This window comes from Helianthus annuus, chromosome 15 (genome assembly GCF_002127325.2).
Source record: "Helianthus annuus cultivar XRQ/B chromosome 15, HanXRQr2.0-SUNRISE, whole genome shotgun sequence".
NCBI classification, from domain to species: domain Eukaryota; kingdom Viridiplantae; phylum Streptophyta; class Magnoliopsida; order Asterales; family Asteraceae; genus Helianthus; species Helianthus annuus.
Window position 1 is genome coordinate 28,357,862 of NC_035447.2, and position 20,365 is coordinate 28,378,226.

At 32.4% G+C, this 20,365-nt stretch overlaps 1 protein-coding gene across 1 annotated transcript; it reads right to left on the reverse strand.

Annotated features, from left to right (window-relative positions):
- Positions 1-6,343: 6,343 nt before the first annotated feature.
- Positions 6,344-7,940, reverse strand: LOC110909525 (uncharacterized protein At5g39865). Its single transcript, XM_022154434.2, has one exon. The coding sequence runs from the start codon at positions 7,651-7,653 to the stop codon at positions 6,457-6,459; it is 1,197 nt and encodes a 398-aa protein (XP_022010126.1). The 5' UTR covers positions 7,654-7,940; the 3' UTR covers positions 6,344-6,456.
- Positions 7,941-20,365: the final 12,425 nt, after the last annotated feature.

A 20,365-nucleotide genomic window follows, 5' to 3' on the forward strand; every position in this document is an offset into this window, starting at 1 on the left:
AATGTAACTTTGTATAGTAAATAATAAAAAAAGTTATATTTTTAAAACCTCGCGTTTTACACGAGTTGAATAAATATAATTTTGCATACCAAATAATAAAAAAAAGTTATATTTTTAATAAATTATGGTAACATTTAATATTAATTTATTATTTATATATTCAATATAAGATAAATAGGAAAGAGAGGTATTTGTTTTAAAAATATATTAAATTAACAATTTAGATTCCAGGATAATATTTTATTAAAGTATGATAAGATTTAATATTAATTTATTATTTATTTAGTTAATATAAAATAAGTATAAATTTGAGAATACCTTCAATAAATGACACGTGTCCAAAAGTTGGTTTCTTTTATTATAGTAGATAGATTTTGTAACACTAAATTTATTATTTTAAATACTTATGGTATTTTTTTAAATCTTTGGGTATATTAAGACTTTTTCATTTTTGATTTTCTCTTTTTATTGCTATACCGATTGTCAATACTAGAGCAACAGGAATTGAGCTGTTACTGATGTGCAAAAAATGGTCCATAAAACCTAACCTAATTTAGACACATGGTCCATAAAACCTAACCTAATTTAGACACATGGCCTATAAAAACCTAACCTCTCCGGTACATGATGATTGCATGTTAATAGGGGGCTGAATGATCTGGTGCAACTTAATAGATGATTCGATGATAGAATAGGTTGTTGTTTATGGTTGGAAGTTGATTAGGGTTCATAAGAATCATTGAATAACCTCATGATTTGATCGAATAAATGCATAAACGGAAACTGTTTGAGTAAGTAAATGGATTCCCTTAATTCATGGTAAAATTGTAACTGTTTCAGCAACTGATGAGGGCGACAAAACTTAGTGGTGTTTCGCCGCAGGAGACCTCGACGAAACTAGTAGTGTTTCGTCATAAGTGAGCTCGACGAAACATGCCAACGAAACATATGAGTTTCGTCATAACCTGGCCCCGACGAAACATATAGGATGTGTATGATTTTCTGTCTCGTCACTTGTGATTTTCTGTCAAGGATGCTTGGTCAGATTAGTTAATGAAACCATATAATGTGTATTATGTTAAATGAAACTGTGAAAGGTAGAATGAAACTGTGTTGAATAGGGTAGTTGGATTAGAAAAACCTATCTGTTACATGGTAATAGTATTAATCTGGACTTAACCTGTATGAACAAACAATATATCTGTGAATGTTGATATGTGTCATAAACATGGGGCGTGGACTGGTTTAGGAACAAAACACTCGTTATGTGATTTTACGATAAACGTTATAGAACAATGGGTTGCATGTTTAACGGTTATGACTTGTATGAGAACATGTATCTTACCTGTCTGCTACTTGTGCAACGTGTATGTTAGATACGTGATATGTGTGAACACAATACTGATTGCCTTTGGTAACCACGGTAGGGTTGGTTGACCGACTTGGAACGGGTAAAGTATCTTGTTAAATACCGAGCAAATCTAAGGTGAGTTCACTACTCTTGAGCATGCGTCCCGGTGGTTGGGACAGTCAGTGGGTATCCGGGGGAGGGATAAGTCTTTTGGGTAAAACTGGGATGTTGGATAATATTCTCACTCTATCACTCTTAAGTCCCATCTTTTTGTTACCGGAGAGGTAGCGGGGTATTAGTTGGTAGCGCTACTTAGGTTTGGCACCCTCACCCCATACCGGAGAGGACGGGTGTGAACTAATGACCCAGTCATGCCCAGTGCTTTGATAGGAGCACTGGGGAACGGGCAAAACATACATCAGGAGCCGTCTTGTTCAGTAACGAGATATTATCAACATTACTTTCGGATTTGTTAACAAACTGGATTAAACACTTGGTAACTAACGTTTTCGAAAAACTGTGAACTTACCAGCGTTGTCTGACACACTTGTCTGCATGCTTGCAGGTCTATGGGGTTATAACATTGGGAACTTGCTGTCTGGAAGGCTGGAGTGGTCATGGGTCGAGATACATGGAATTGCAACACAAGTCTAATGGTTTTTGAACACGTGGTTTATGAAACGCTTAACAAGTGATTTATGCTTCTGCTGTATACAATGAATTAAGTTTAACGTTTTGTAATACTTTATGTTATTGAATGAAAGTTTTTATTTAAAATATTGTTATGGGTTCAATGTGATTGGTGGCTAGATCCTGGTACGTCACACGTCCCGCGGAGTTTCCGCATGTGGTATTTTGGGGGTGTGACAGTACCAAAGGCTGGTAGGAAAGTTAATCTACTTGGCACATACTAGACCTGACATTGCCTATGCTGTTGGAATTGTATGTCAATTTATGCACCGACCTCAGGAAGAACATATGTAAACAGCCATGAGAATTATAAGATACCTTAAGGGTACTTCGGGAAGAGGTATAGTGTTCAAAAAAATGGGCACTTGGATGTTAAAATTTTTACTGATGCAGATTGGGGTGGGAATCCAAATGATAGACGGTCTACTGTGGGATTTTTTACCTTAGTTGGAGGAAACTTGGTCACCTGGAGCAGCAAGAAACACAAGGTTGTATCTTTGTCAAGTGCTGAATCAGAATTCAGAGGCATTGTGAAAGGTATCACAGAGATTCTCTAGCTGAAGAAACTAATGGCAGGAAATTGGTTTTCCACTAAAGCGTCCGACTCAGTTGATGTGTGACAATGATGCTGCAATTAAAATTTCAGAAAATCCAATTCAACATGATAGAACAAAACATGTTGAGATCGACAAGCATTTTATAAAAGAAAAAATTGAAGATGGCACAGTAAAACTTTCGTGTATAAAATCTGAAGACCAATTGACAGATATTCTTACAAAGGCCATTGCAGTAAAAGCGTTTGAGGATGTATTGTGCAAGTTGGATATTGGGGATCCCACTACACAACTTGAGGGGGAGTGATAGAATATCATAGGTCCTTCGTTAATTATGGGATAATTATGGAGCTAGATTTCACAATATGTACGCTTGTGATTTGTTAACTTGTACATTAATTATATTAAAATTACATTTGTAAAAAAAAAAAAAAAAACAAAAGAAAACCGTGACATTGTTTTTTTATATATAGTAATGACATTTTTCTTTCTTTATTATTTTTCCTCAGTATTCACATATCCTTAACAACATGTTTATAAAAGTCACGAATACCTTCGAAATAAATAGAATATTACTTGATCGATCTATACATACTCAAACAGCTCAGTCAACAATTAAAACATGTCATATAGTCGATTTTAAGAAACATCTTTATCATGGCTAATAAATTTTTTATTATAATTATATGTAATTTTTTTTTTTCAAAATTTTTCTATATGTAGCTATAGTTGGGTGGGCCAAACGAAAACGTATAGTTTGATTAGGCCCAATTAAAGAAAGATGCTTGATACAAGACCCATCAAGTTGTCCTACTAATCTCGATTAACATTGGGCCGTGACATCTCAAACTCTAAGACATTCATAAAAATATATTAAACTTATCTTATAATAAAAGTTGTAATAAAAAAATTATAGTTACTATTTAACAATAGCAGCAGCAACAACAATATTAATAACAACAACGAATTTTTATAAGGTGTAATATTATGAGATTATAAGGGTATTTGGATATTCTACTAACTTGATTATAAATTTTTGCAGTGTTTTTGGAATCCATGTTTTATTACGACTTCTTTTCTTTAATCTTTTATTAATCATTATACAAGGTTTTGTCTTGAAACGTTCTTTTGAAAATACGAAGTGCGGTGTTTTGAATCCATGTTTTATTATGACCTCTTTAATCTTTTTACAAAAATCTGTCTTGAAACGTTCTTTTGAAAATCCGAAGTATGCACGGGTGGGTTATAAAGTTTATTCCACAACATATCACAAACAAAAGAAGTAGTCTCATTAGCAATATTATTTTTAGAAAGTAACTTTGGCTAGTTTTCTTGTATAACCAACCTACTATCATTCATAATGCTTAGGTGTCATAAGTCATAACATCATGAATACATACGATACACTTGATGCCAAGTGAGAGCAGGTACATAAATGAGGCTCCCACATATTTTGGCACACAATGATTGTATTATGTTATTAATGTGTTTTCTAGCAATTTATCTTATCGCGTTGGACCCGTTTGCGATCACAAGAAGTTACTATAATCGTAGAGTCAGTACAACGGATATGTTCAATATTTATCACTAGCTTTAGAACACACATGTATTGTTTATTGCTATGGTCAAAGTGCTAGAAAGTTGAAACATGATCTTGTTCTTGTGTAATGTTGGGGTATGTTGATTCATTTACATATGGATGGATAATAGGTATATTTAGTAATAAAAGAATATCACATATTTAACGGGTATATGCCATATATAAAAAAATAAGGGTGGTATTTTTAATGGAAATGTCTTTAGTTTTGTACTATAAACTAGTTAGATGCCCCGCCCGCGTTGCGGGGCGTTAAGCCGAATATTTCTTAGTTTCATAACATGTACGCATGTATTTTAGTTATTTGTGCATATTACTCATAACACGATCTCAAAAAAATTATATCGAGTCAACCAATTAAACCAAAACACTGCCATAGTTTTGCTAAAAAAAAGATGGCAAGCCTGAGCTGGGGGCAAAATAGTAAATTGTTCGAAACAATGAGCGAGTGTTTGACACCTGGTTGACAAAAAAGTTAGATTGAGTCAACCAAGTAAAATAAAAACTACTATAATTTTGCAAAAAAAAAAAGAAAAAAAGAAACCTAAAACTATGGCAAGAATACAGATTTTAACTAAGGGCAAAATCAGAAGTTTTTAAAAAAGGACAAAACCAAAATTTTGTTTTGAAGTAGGGCAAAATCATAGTTTTGAACGAAGGGCAAAATCGTAATTTTTTGCTGGGGACAAAAGCATAATTTTATTTTGAACTAAGGGCAAAAGCGTAATTTTAAACTCATGGCTAAATCGTAATTTTTGAAAAGGGGGCAAAATCATATTTTTCAACTGAGAGCGAAATCGTAATTTTGAGCTAGGGAAAAAACTAAAACGATGGAAAGACTACAAATTTTAACTGAGGCAAAATTGTCATTTTTTAAATGAGAGCAAACTCATAATTTTAAACCGAGGGCAAATTCGTAATTTTAAATTGAGGGTAAAAGCATAAGTGTACTTTGAACCGAGTCAAAATCATATTAAAAATGAAAAAAAAAAAGATAGGGCAGCCGCCCATTTTTCACCAATAGGGTGGCATAACTATTGCCGCCATGTTATTTGTATATGTAAGTAAATTCCTGAATTCTCAAAGAGATTAGCTTATAGCCGATCAAAACAACCAAAATTTGATGCTAGACATTATTTTATCATCATCATCATTATACTCGATAGGGGAAGGTTCTATGCAGAACACTAAATATTGTGAGAATACGCAGAATAAAATGAATCACTCATTTTTTTCAATCCTAAAAACATAAAAAATAAATGAAAATGTTATAAATGAAAGATTTATTATTTCTCACACTAGAATTTAAAAAAAAATATGAAAAATCTACAGTTTTTAAATAACCTACACACATGTAGGTTATGTATAGGCTAAATTACCTATATGTATGTAGACTATGTGTAAGGAAAAATATATGATTTTTTATGTATATATAATACATATATGAATGTAAGAAACATAAAATTTAAGAAATATGAACCTTAAATCCCAAAATTTAGTGATTTAAAGTTGTTCTTTTTGTTCTCGCAATAATTAATGTTCTGTAATGATCCTTATCCATACTCAATAAATCTCACAAATAGCAAGGCTAAGGTAGGGTTTGAGAAGAGTAAGATGTAAACAGCCTTACCTCTACCTCGTAGCTAGGAATAGAGAGGGTGCTTCTCGTGAGACCTCCGGCTCGATAATAGTTTTGCATCAAGCCTTGGACATAAGGCACATAACACTCTACAATTGGAACAAAGGCCGATTAGTGCATGTACCCCCTAGTATTTCGGCTATCAACGCCACCACATGATGCATGATTAACCTTCCCCGCTTTTTTTCGTTATTTTCACGAAATTAGTAAAATAACGTTAAAATTAGTGTAATTTTACTTTTTCCCCTTGCAAACCCACACATATATGCATTATATGCGTATATTGCAAGCGGGACGTAACATTATTGTTACATAAGCTGAATTTTTATTATTGTTATTGTCAAACATAACCGGATATCATAGCCTCCACAAGCACCTCCAGGAGGTGAGCCTTGGTGACCACCCTCACCTATGATCTCAACCCTATGTAACACAACTTTCAAGTTTTTTCTTTCGATTTAGTATGTTTATAATTACAACATTTAGAAAAGACATATCTAAGATAACACCAACTTATAAAACTTTCATAATCACAATATTACATATCTTCATTTTACAATATATATAGAATACAAAAACGGTTTTAAAATAAAAAATTATAATAACCGTATAAACAAGTGTGCATTTAGTCGCAACAAATCGGACACCTTATGAGTCCATTTTCGTTGCAATCAGGACATCTTTGAAACCCACAATCACTTTCTTCTACTTCTTCATCCTCACCAACATCGGAGTCCACGTCATAGTAAACCTTACAACTACCCGAACACGTATCACACGGTAAAAATCTTATATCCCCACAAGCCTCGCAACCTCCGCCAACACCACCATTACCGCCGCAATCATCCACCATTTCACAACCCTCTAACACCTTATCTAGCTGATATTCATCATGAAATCGCCTAATCTCATCACCACCACCTATGTATTTCTTCCCCACAAACACCTTTGGCAACCCCCCTCCATTATATCCATCACCCAATAACTCTTTCAACTCCTCCTTGAACCCCGAATGCATAGATACATCGCGTTCATCGACTCGAACACCTGAGTTCTTTAGAATCACTCGAACGTGGCAACAATCTTCGTATGTCTTTCGGACTCCTCGTAAGCTTGTAAAGTATAAAATCAACTTCTCTTTGCTACGCGATACATTCTGATCATTTTCACCGGTTTGTAATGATGTCTTTGCATTGTCATGTTCTTCTTTGATCAAGGACTTTATGTTAATATTGTTTGATGTGTCATCCGGGTTTGACCCGGATGGCAATATGGGTTGATCAATGGTATTCGAGTTGGGACTATAATTAAACGAGACGCAATGGGTGCGTTTTTGTTTTTGTTCTTGTTTTTCCAGTTCCAGTTCCACTGATGTTAACTGTGGAACTGGAACTGGTAGAGGGCTTGAATCATCCAAGCCCTCCATCATCTCCCATGCATTTATCATCTCCGGTTCACCAGGAGGCGTTAAAACAGGCGTTTTCGGAACAATTTTCGCAATCTTTTCGTCAATCATTTTCGACCACGTCTTCGCTTCTATCACCCCAACTTCAAAGTCTTTAGTGTTCATCTCCAGGACATTTCCTCCAACAGGTTCTTGTCGAACGCGTGGGACCACCAGATCCTGGCTCAACCGGCTCGGTTTCTTTGACGGATCAAGCAAGAGGTATCCGAGGGTGGTGGAGGTGAGCGCGACGACATGGTGGTCGTCGTGTTCGCGTTGAGGAGAGGGGTTCGGGAGCGACGAATAGCTCATCCGAACTGGAGAATGCTGAGCATGACAGTTCCGGCATACCGATTGCTTAGAAGATGTGCAACCCATTACACCGGAAATTGAACAAAATTTGAGCTTGTGTAGATGATGATTATAAATGGAGAGACGATCAACAAGGTTTCATTTCCCCATGAAAATATGAAAAGGTGGTGCAAAGAGTTTCACATAAAACTAAAAAATATTATATGGAATTGATAGATTAATAGAGGACACAAGTCATGTATTGAAGAGATATAAATTGAAGCTTGTGCTACTCAAAACCCAACCACAAATTATAATATCTTTGTGTATTTAACATAGTTGAAGAATCTATAAGACGACACATAGTGAGAGTGTTAGTGTGTGAAAGAGGAAAGAGATAATGTAACGAGAGGGTGTGAGTCCGATTCTATGTTTTTATAGTCGAGTGTCTAATAGTAATTTAAACGTAACGATCGTTAGGTGAATGCATGAACGCATCACGTGCGGAATTGGCGGCGCGTGGCAAGACTTGTGGCCCCGTAGGTAACTACCCGGTCCTATTATATGCTCCCCACGTATTAGGTTCACCATCATGGATTACCCAGTAAGGGGCTGTTTGGTAGCCTCTGAATGGTTATTAAGAGGCTACCTCTTAATAGAACCATTAAGAATTTTACCAATGAGAAGGCAGAAGAATGTGACATGTGATGATTTACAATTCAGAGGTTACCTCTTAACCATTCAGACTTGAGGTTACCTCTTATTCATTCAGAGGTTTTAAACCATTAAGAGATAACATCTGAATGGTCATTAAAAGGCTACCAAACAGCCCCTAAGACTAGTGTCCTTGTAGGTTCACAAAAATGGTCTACGAGGCAAGACTTGCAACTCCGGAGGTAACTCACATGAATCCTTACTTTAACTTTATGTATTATTTTAAATATTAGGTTTGTATCAATTAACCTATCGTTTCAAAATACTTCACATTTATTTAATTGAAAACGTTTCCGGATAGCATTTGTGATAAAACTTTCCTTTCTTTAACATTCATACATTAACTTTGACACCTTACTTTATAGTACTTCACCAAGTATGCACATCCCCAACAAACTATCTAAAAGGGGTCTAGAAACTCAGCTGTGGTACTATGCATCAAAACACTGGATGATCCCGACCTTAAGACATCAAGTTTATCTGGTCAAAGGTTTACATGTGAAATGATAACTTTTTGTACAAACCTTTTATACGTGATCTCTCCAAGCGAAACCTGCACTGTGCAAAAAATTTATGTGTGAGATCTATAGTTTTCATAGATACTATCATGTGAAATCTTTCTATACACCAACATGCAAAATCTATACTCTTCGTATAAACCATGCGAGAACTATCCTTTAGAAGACTGGCTATACTGCTGTGCGTAAATCTATAGCATGCGAGAACTTTTACATGTCTTCTTTGTAGAAACCCTAAATCGAGTTGTTGATTGCGCCACACGTTGAAGGTGTGTAAACATATCTAGATACAAACTTTATGCTTCCAAATACCTTGGACATGGCGTATAACATGGTCCCATGCATAAACTATCACCAAACACAAAGCTATATGAGTGAAAGTGTAAAACAATTCCTTTAACTCGTTTGAATCGTACAATCTCCTCTTTAATTTATAGTGTTAAACACCACAACAACCCTCGATATCGACCTTTGATAAGGATTCCAACTCCCCGTGAAATGGAATGGAGTGAATTAATGGGGGCAGCTAATTAGATACTCCATTCTCTTTTAGGGGTTGTTTGAACAAAACTTGCTTGAAATGGATGGGCTTTTTCATTCATTGGCCCAAGGATTACAAACCCATATATTTATTTTAAAATTTGAGATGTTACATTTTATTTACGTTTCAAAGTTATATATGAAAAAAAACAAGTAGATTAAATATAACTGATTTGTTTGTTCTTTACTTTGGAAAATCGAATAAATAATGTTCGAACAACATGGGTACTAGGTCTGGTATTTGTTTTTTAAGGTTTACTTGACACTCCTGACAGTGTCGTGATGAACTGAACCCATTATGATGTAATAATATCAGTACTGGTAATTGTATTATCTAAATTGGTATATGTATTCGTTTTTATGGTTTTGATAGATGTATTTCTTTCGTTTGCTATGCTGAGTGCCGGTATCATACTGAGCTGTGATGAATCTAACCGATACTAATCAAATGTCCGCCACAAACATGCAGGGAATCCCATGTTTTAATTATCATAAAGGATTTTCTAATGTGTTGAATGCCAACGATGTTTAATTTCAAAAATCAAGATATGTTGGTTTATAAATTTACTTAAAAATTGAGAGATGATGAATGAAATGATAACTAAATAGATGTTTCTTTCACTATCAGTTCGTTGCTTTTCGTTGCTTCTCGTAACTTCTTGATGACACCATGAAAAACACACGAAGTTTATCGATAAGCTCCCACTATTCTCACACCCTTAAAATTTTATTTTCACACCCCTTGTTAGGACCGGTTTTGACTCCGAAACGATTGCGTAACCGAACGTGTGACGTGCGGAATCCGTACACGAACGTGACCGAACACACGAGACGTAATCTAATCTGTGATTCTATTGAAGAATATGAAATCGTACAAAGCACCTGAATCATGATGTCACTTTTTCTCTCTAGTTTCTCTCTCTAGCTCCTATCTTCTCCAAAGTTCCAAATGAGCAAAGTGACAAAAGTCCTAAATCCTAACCCTAAGGGTTCTATTTATAGGCCAAGGATTAAGGAGGTTCTCCTTAATTACAATTATGCCACCTTGCCTTTTAGTAACAAGATATTACACTATAAACACTAAACTTCTTCTGATTCTGCTACGAACGGAATTGACGGAGGCGATAGACATTACTGCACTAACACCCCTACATGTATACGGCCTGTATAGAGTTACACGGCCGTATAACTGATTGTTGCACAAAAAAATGTCAGAGAATGTTTTTTTGTCTATGTATATGGGTCCTATAACATTATACGACCCGTATAGAATGTTATACGACTCATATAATGTTATACGACCCAAACCTCATATAATGTTATACGACTTGTACAGAATGTTACACGGCCTAATATTTTCTATATGTATACGAGCCATATAATATTATATGATCTAATATTTGTCATATCAAATTATTCTATACAGGCCGTATAACGTATAATGTTATACGGCCTGTATACAGGGCGTAAAATTAAGATTTTGATATTTGGAATTATTAGAACTCTTATCCATAGTTTTTTAATTTGTTCTTGTAGACGAAGTCCCTCATGTTCACGTGTTTAGTCATTAACAATAACCCGAATTTGACATATGGTAACTTTATGGTTCTAACATTTTACAATAACTTTAATGGATACATCTTGCCCTAAACTAAATGGGAAGTTGTCTTTTATATATATATTGGGAGCCGCTAGAATGAGAACCACCTCGAGTTGTAAGAACCGCGAGAACTACACCCTACGGAGCGCTGTTCGCCATGATTTTTTTTTTACAAGTAGATGTGTATATTATAAACACAGCCGTAAAAAATCATGGCGAACGGCGCTCCGTGGGGTGTAGTTTTTTACACCACAAGTTTGGTGAAAAAAAAAAGAAAAAAGAAAAAAAAAATTAAAAACACCAAACTTGTGGTGTAAAAAACTACACCCCACGGAGCGCCGTTCGCCATGATTTTTTACGGCTGTGTTTATAATACACACATCAACTTGTAAAAAAAAATCATGGCGAACGGCGCTCCGTGGGGTGTAGTTCTCGCGTTTCTTACAACTCGGGGTGGTTCTCATTCTAGCAGCCCCCTACATATATATATATATATATATATATATATATATATATATATATATATATATATATATATGTAATGTAACTTTGTAAAATAGTAACCAAGTTTCAAAAGTGTTCCAATTAGGTCATTCAAGTTTCAAAAATGTTCTAATCAGTTCACTCAACATTCATTCTTCATTAAAATTAAGGGTTTTTTTCATCCATTTCATAGGTAACCGTGGTGATGTGGATTTTTGTTTATTTTTTCTCTTTTATTTAATGCTAACGTCAAGTGATGACGTGGATTGTAACTTATTTTTTTTAATTTTTAATGTAATTAAATGGTTTTTATTTTTAATAAATATAATTTCATATATTAAAATAATTCGACTCCAGCATCATACGCTCCATTTTTTTCTTGATATGTGGAAAAAAAGACATGGCTCGATTTGAATGTTAAGTTATCTAATTGTGACAAAAACGACACCAATGACCTAATTAGAACACTTTTAAAACTTGGTTACTATTCTGTGAAATTTTCCCATATTAAACTAGGTTCTAACCTCGTGTATTACACAGGTTGATTAAATAAATTTTATATAGTAAATAATAAAACAATATATCTTTAAAAACCTCATTTATTGGACGGGTTGAATAAATGTAATTTTATATACGAAATAAAAAGTTATATCTTTAAAACCACGTGTATTACACGGGTTGAATAAATAAATTTTATATACTAAATAATAAAACAATATATCTTTAAAAACCTCATTTATTGCATGGGTTGAATAAATGAAATTTTATATACCAAATAACAAAAACATCACACGGTTTGAATAAAAGTAATTTTCTGTACTAAATAATAAAAAAATATATATATTCTTAAAAAACCTCGTGTATCGTACGAATTAAATAAATCTAATTTTATACATCAACTAATAAAAAGTTATATCTTAAAAAACCTCATGTATTACATGGGTCGAGTAAATGTAATTTTGTATTGTGAAAATAAAAATATTTAATATATTAACACAAAGTTTGTTTTCGTGATAAAAATAGATTATTCTGTTGTTGCAAAATTTGTTAGCGAAGTCTCAATAAATTTAACCCTTTATTTAAAACTGCGTAAATGTATAAATGATATATAATATTAGTTAATTTTATTTTAAGTTTCATAAAATCTATTTGATACAAAACTAAACAAAATGTTCAAATTTATAGTTAATATCAAATTAGATAATTAAGTTTGAATTTGAAGTAAATAAATAAATATAAAAGTAATAATTAATTCAAATAAATAATATTATAAATAAGAAAAAGATTAAACTAAATAATAATTATCCATAAGATATTAAACTAAATAATATTTAGTAGGACTATAACTAATTAGAAGAGATTAAATTAAAATAATAATTATCTATAAGAGATGCCCTAATATAATGACAAGTATCCCTAAAGTGGTTTCTTTTATTATATAGTAAATGTTATGAATTATTATATATTAATTGTGTGACTATTCACTTTTCTTATGACTCTCCATATACTTAACCCCCATTCTTGTAAGCTTATAAATAGAGGCATATGTAATCCGTTTTACACATCAATAAGATATATCCATCTCCCCAATCTTTCTTTCGTATATCTATAATGTTAATAGGCTAGTTGTTACAAAACACGTTATCAGCACGAAATCGCCGCTCTGCTTGGACCAACAATTATCAGTCGGGTTAACTTGCTTCCAGATCTGTTTCTTCGAATCACAAACAGTCAATCGATGAATGGTTGCCTTGGCTGGATTCATAAGGTACAACTGATTCAAAAGGTAACCTTCATATTCATAAATGTTTTAGATTCTTTTGATTTTGCGTTTTGTCTTCCGGCGAATCTGGTTAATTAACAAAAGAAGGCTAATTTATTTTGTTCTAATTCTGTTTATGAATTTATGTCAAATTAATGCTTTGAAGAATAGTGCTAATTAATCAACAGACTTTTTTTACATTAGAACGGCTAAATAATTCTGTTGTGATTGTCTCATGCTAATGTAAATCTACTTTGTATAATGTGACAATTAATAAAATATTCATGTAATATGGCAGTTGTGTCCTCATTTTAACGAATAATATTTTATTGATCCTTGGCACTGAAATCAGAATATACGGCTTGGTTTAAGGATAATTATGTGTGGTTATTTAGTTGATAGTGTAGTTATTTAAAAAAAATGATACACCATCTCATTGTGTATGTTTTATTTTTGAATTATGTATATTATAATATGTGATGTATAACATAACACTGCATGCTATATAATATTATATAAGTTTTTAATATAATGATATAAGAATACAGTTCAGGTGGTACTAGGCCTAATTGTTTTAAAATTGCTAAACGGTGTAAACCTATTTTCTGGCCCATCTAACTAAATAACGTTTTAGCAGTATAAAGTTGAATAAATCTTGATTCATAACTTTATTTTGAAAATAAAGTAGCAAAAGAAATTAATTTTGTATTTAACGAAAATTTCACATGAATGTTCGTTGTTTAGATTTTGTCAAATAATGATATGATGTTTTTTTTTAATTAAAAATGCATTTTTACTCATGTATATTTAATTTGATTTACGAACAATTATTATTATTATTACTACTACTCTAGCATGTATAAAATATGATTATGGCTAAGCGTCAAGTTTATAATCACTTTTGATAACACTAGCGATCTATGATATTTGTAACTTCCTTAATGTGTATTAATTTTATATTTGGATTAATTGTTTGAAATATAAAAGGGCTATAGTACTTCCCGACCGTTTCTAGTTTATCACTAAATGTTAATTGTTATGTTTTCTTTAATACCCTAATAATCTTTGGGAAGATGATTTCTGGGTGATGGTGTTTGATCCGCCCATCTCTAAATTAGCCAACTACTAGATGAGAAAATACAAGGGAAGCAAGTCACGTGTATTTTGTATTTAATTTTTAAGAGGACACAATTACATTACCGAGGAAAAACAAAAAAAATGTCCCCATCTTGGTTCTAATTAAAATAAAATTAGTTATCTTATTAATATAAATTAATTTAGTCATCAAACGCAAGTTTGTTTTCAATTTAGTTTTATCCTTACAAATGGGTTTGAAATGTTGGTAAATGATTTTCAAGAAAGTTATATTTCTTAAATGGTAATTATTGTTTTCATATCATTTTAAAGATTTATAAGTCTTGATAAATAATGGAATTGAAATTCAAGTGCTATTTAAGAGATCATGAAATAGTAATCGTTACCATGAATTTTTTAGTTGTTTAATGTAGTGCTAAAATACTTTTTATGTTTCTACTTGAATTATATAAATATACATTTATGTTCCAAAGAATACTATGAAGTATCTTATATACGTGCTCCAACGTGTGGTTTGTATGATTATAAATACTACATAAAATTTAAGAAATACAAAAGGTTTTTATGGTGTAGAGCTTTAAAAATACGGTATTACTACAAGCTCAAGATTAACAAGTAATGTTATTAATATTTTGTTTCAACATATGAAATTGTATTTCGTACAAATACTATTTTGTACAAACGTTTTTGGTCTTGTGGTCGATTTCGATGGAGATGATTGAACCATGGATACAATAGAATTAATGAATTTTCTATTTTAAATGATGTTATCAAAAGTGAAAATATTAATTGGTTACAGGTAATACCTATGATTTAAATATTTGCTTTTAAGTGTGATGAAAACACATATTTTATAAAGTTTTCATACCAAGTTTTTATGTGGTCACATATTGGGATAATAATAAACTGTTTATGTGATCACATATTATATTATGATGCCTTGTATTGTATAATTCGACTTTATTTTATATTGTGTATTTCATATGTTATCATATACTCATTTGTAGTATTCAATTGATCATCTAAAATGATTTAATATCTCTCATGAAAGAGAATCAAAAGTTTAGACATGACACTCGAGATGTCATACTCCCTAAATCTCATATTGAGTTTGTAGAAAGTCATAAGATGTTAGACTTTAAATGATTCGGATAAAATCTCTATTGTGTTATGCAAAGAGAATATTATTTACAAGGTAAAACCGGATAAAACAATTTTCATTTGTCGATCTCAAATATGATAAAGTAGCAATATTATGGAATAAGGATAACAACTTTTAAATGATTTCATATCCGTTTGTCCGAACCATGAAACTTTGTTGGTTTACATCATTCCTTGAAGTGAATATGATTATAAGATCTTTGAAAATGTCGGGATGATGGATGTAATTGAGAAACTTATAATGCTGATCATGTTACTAATGAGATCCAGCTATCAAAAGTTGTAAGATAGGCAAGCTAATAATGAGATCGACTATCAAAATTGTAATAATGGTCACAATGAGATTGACCATTAGAAGTGAGGAATTATGGGAGTGATTATAAGAACACATTGTTATCTCACATCTTATGATATTGATCATAAGTCAAAAGTTTATGAATCATGATTATTTAATTAATTGGCATGATCGGTTAGACCACACCGAGTCAATAATGATGTGAAATTTAATGAAGAACTACAAGATTATTCTTGTTAAGTGCATGCAATATTTGCTCTCAAGGGAAGTTAATGATATACCAACTAAAGTATGGTTTAGATCGCTAAATATTTTGGAAATAATAAGGGAATATATCCCGATATGATACCATTTAGTATTTTGAAATCGATGCATCGTCTAAATGGTTATCAAATCCACAACCTGAAGCTTGTGTGATTGTGGCTTAACTAATGTGATAGCAAACATATTAATCCAGATTACTATTGGTTACAAAGCCAATGATCATGAGAGAAGCAAAAGTTCATTTAGGTACATGTAATTTTATATATAGTACCATCAGTTTACATCAAGCCAATAAGTTATAGTTCTCCCCATACAGTTGGTTTTTGGTCAGGAACCAAAGATGTCCAATCAAAGATTTTGGTTGTGCGACATATATTGAAACTCATCCACCAAACCGCACAAAGATGGGACTTCTAAAAAGTTTGAGAATATGTTGGGTATAAATAATCGTATATAATTGAATACTTAAAGCCATTAGTGAGAAATTTGTTTATGGCTCATTGGTTTTCACTTTAGTGAATGAATGTTCCCAACATTAGGGGGAGATAACAAGCAGTTGGAAAGTGAAAAGTGAAATGAATTATCATGTCATCTTGATCCTCAGACTATAAACTATGAACTAGAAGTTTAAAGTATAATTCACTTACCAATATTAAAGAACAAATTACCAGACAAGTTCACTGACCTAAATAGAGTGACTAAGTAAGTCACATAATCAACTGCTTATGCTCCAGTTATATTTGTGTCCAAGAGGACAACCACATATTTTGTAATGAGTCTATTGCACGCCTGAAGCGTGGTAGACTAGTCAATTCCAATAATAAAATTCCTCGAAAATTGGAGCAAGTAATTAAGATGGTCAAGTCGAGGTTATAGTAATACGATCTATTGAAGAGACAATAGACATGATGGTTCAAGAAGAACCTCAGGTACCTGAAAATAAAGAGATCTCGATAAGTTGTATCATGTCTAAGATATGTATGGAATCGAAATAAAAATCGACGTCGTTATACTTTTGTATATAATGTAGCGCTTAAAATTATTAAATGATGAGGATCAGATTTAAGATCTGCCTATGAATGAATATTAAGAAATGATTGGCCAAAATAGAAAGACGCAAATAAGGCAGAGTTTAGTTCTCTAATGAAATGGGAAGTTTCTGGAACAACAGTCCATACAACTGAAGTTGTAAAATATGTTGGATACAAATGTGTCTTTTACGCGAATCATGTGAAAATCAAATTAAGTGATATAAGTCAAAATTGGTGGCACAAGAATTTTTGCAAAGACTTATGACTGATTATGAGGAGACGTATTCTCCCGTGGTGGATGTTTTGACTTTCCAATATCTTATTAGTCTGGTAATATATAAAAGAGAATTGACATGCGTCTTATGAAAGTTATGTATCACTTGATACTAAGTCATATAAAAATATGTTCTCGAGAATATTATGATTATTATATAAATTCGGATCTGAATACGTATACATGTTGTATATGTTATTGAATTGAATATAACTGGAACTCCCCATGAGTATCCTAAAGCATTTGAGTGCTTAAGAGGTTAATTGAAACACCTTATGCATGTAATTAGTGTGCACCAATGCTCCAATAAAGATACATAGAAAATGTGTACCTGGTTATTATGGCATCTCAATGTACACAATGTACAAACATTGTACAATATGGATTTTACAAATGAAGCAAGTGTTTAAGATATCCTTGCATATAATATAAAATCAATGAGGAGGTTTGCGTGTCAACACTCCTAAAGAGTGTATGCACAAACATTGTTGGTCAAAGTGGAAAGGAGTACGAGAATGTATATTTATAAAGTTAAAAAAAGATAGTATGGACTAAAATAGTCGATTCAAATGTTGTATAATCGACTTACTGATGAGCTCAGAAAAAAGAGAAATTCATAAATTGTAGTGAATCCATTTGTTTTCATTAAAAGAACAATATGAGGTTTATGAGTATTCTAATATATGTTGATGATATCAATGAATCTTCTGAAAAGATAAAAATAAGCTCAATTATTAAAGGAAGAATTTGCAAATTAAAGATAGTATTGCAAATATGTGGCTTGATATGTTGAACAAGCATTTGTATTATTATTATCCATCAATCACAATACATCTAGAAGATGGTGGACATTTTCATACGCACAAAGCTTATGGTATACATACATTTTATGATGTCCAAGTAGTTGGTATACAAAATGACTCTTAACATCTCCTATCAAAGAAGTAAAGATCATTGGTCTAGAAGTACCATAGTTAAATACGAATCATATATCTTGCTAGTATTTATACACAGACACATGTCATGAAATTCATTGACAAGATATAACTCGTGTATAGTGAGGAGATAATGTAATGGGTAAAACATATATTTTTATACCCTTAAGGTAAAAAAGATATGGATTCATATTTTACTAACCCATCAACAAGTTTGGTTAGTTTTGTAAGTGCAGGAATGTAACAACACATATTTATGGATCTTATGGTATCTACTTATAAGTGAAGGCAATTAAAATTTCACATGAAGATCATACATCAATGCTTATTGAAGGATTTGACATTAATGGATCAACCAACATACCAAGCTGCACATCAATGGATTACGAAGTTTGAGCAAGTTTCAAAGAAGCCGAACCTGAGTCACTTATAGGATACAAGTAAAAATGAGGGGGAGCATTATATAAGTTGCACTCCTTTTCCCTTAACTAAGTTTTATCCCAATGGGTTTTCTTAGTAAGGTTTTTAATGAGGCAACATACATGATCCAAAAGTATCAGGAGGAGAATAATACGCGCTGCACTCTTTTTCCCTTAGTTATGGTTTTATCACACTGGGTTTTCCTGGCAAGGTTTTTAACGAGGCAGCATCACCAAGCGTATTATAAGAATAATTTATTATTTTGTCACATGGATAGTCAAGGGGGAGTGTTATGAATTATTATGTATTAATTGTGTGACTATCCACTTTTCTTATGACTCTCCATATACTTAACCCCCATTATTGTAAGCTTATAAATAGAGGCATATATAATCCGTTTTACACATCAATAAAATATATCCATCTCCCCAATCTTTCTTTCGTATATCTATAATGTTAATAGGCTAGTTGTTACAAAACAGATTTACAATTTATTCTCAAATAAACTTGAAGTATTGCTATAGTATTCACCCACACGGGTCCAAGTTGGTCCTTCAAGAGTGACAAATGTTAACGATCCCAAATCACAATTAAATCCTTTAAAATACAACTCACAAAGCCTTCTCGAATTTATCGCCTCAAATTATCAATTACTAGTTGTATTTTATTTAATATAAAGCCAGATCAAAGTTATTGAATTAACTAAAAACTATTCATGAAATTCTCATTCACATTCGTATAGTTTAACTAAAATATACATTTATCTTTAAAATTTGGTTACCAAAAAAACCCACACTTTCGATTCTTTACTCATATTCATAATTAATTAAATAATATCTTTTTCACCAAAAGATATAGATTAAGGGAGTAATAATGAACCCGAATATATAATTTATTTTTTTCACATAATTTAGAATACATGGTATGTAGAAGACGACTCCAACAAAATCTCACACTATATAATTTATGTTTGGGGAATAAACTCCAACAACAATTTTCTCACTAATAAAATATAATAGTAGGATGTCCACGCGATGCGGCAGGGATGACACTTTGCACTGCGGCACTTGTTTCTGGTAGTTTTTTTTTCGTATAATATTTATGATAACATTATTGTGGTGGATCATAAGGGCTCAGAATTTAGAGAAAACGATGGAAAGTGTGAAAACGCTGAGAACGCTTATGGATCGTCCGATCAAAACAATCTATGGACTAGATTGGGGCGGTGGCGTTTTCGTAAATAACACGAATTCTATTAAGTGGACGCGCTTCATTAATGGCAAAAGGGTCTTTACACTTCTATACCAAAACGCCAAACTAATGAATAAAACGCCATTACGGGCCAAAACACATCCCTATATAAACAAAACATCTCAGACATAAAAACACCCCCCCCCCCCCCCCCGGAACCTAAAACGCCATATTTTCTACTATATATCATTCATCTTACAAATGCCAAAATCCCCAAAACATCAAATACACCTACTCAAAAAACACCATATTTTACTATATACAAATCATCTTAGAAAACGCCAAAACACTCAAACATCAAACATTCCAAAAAATCAACGTTTCTTTCAGATACAATATTTCCTCAGTAAAACGCCAAAAATGGCAAATATCGTTTCTTGTATATTAAATATTGTTCTACGCGAAATTTCGGGAAATGCATTCTTCTCTGAGGTGCTGTGACTCAAATAACATTTT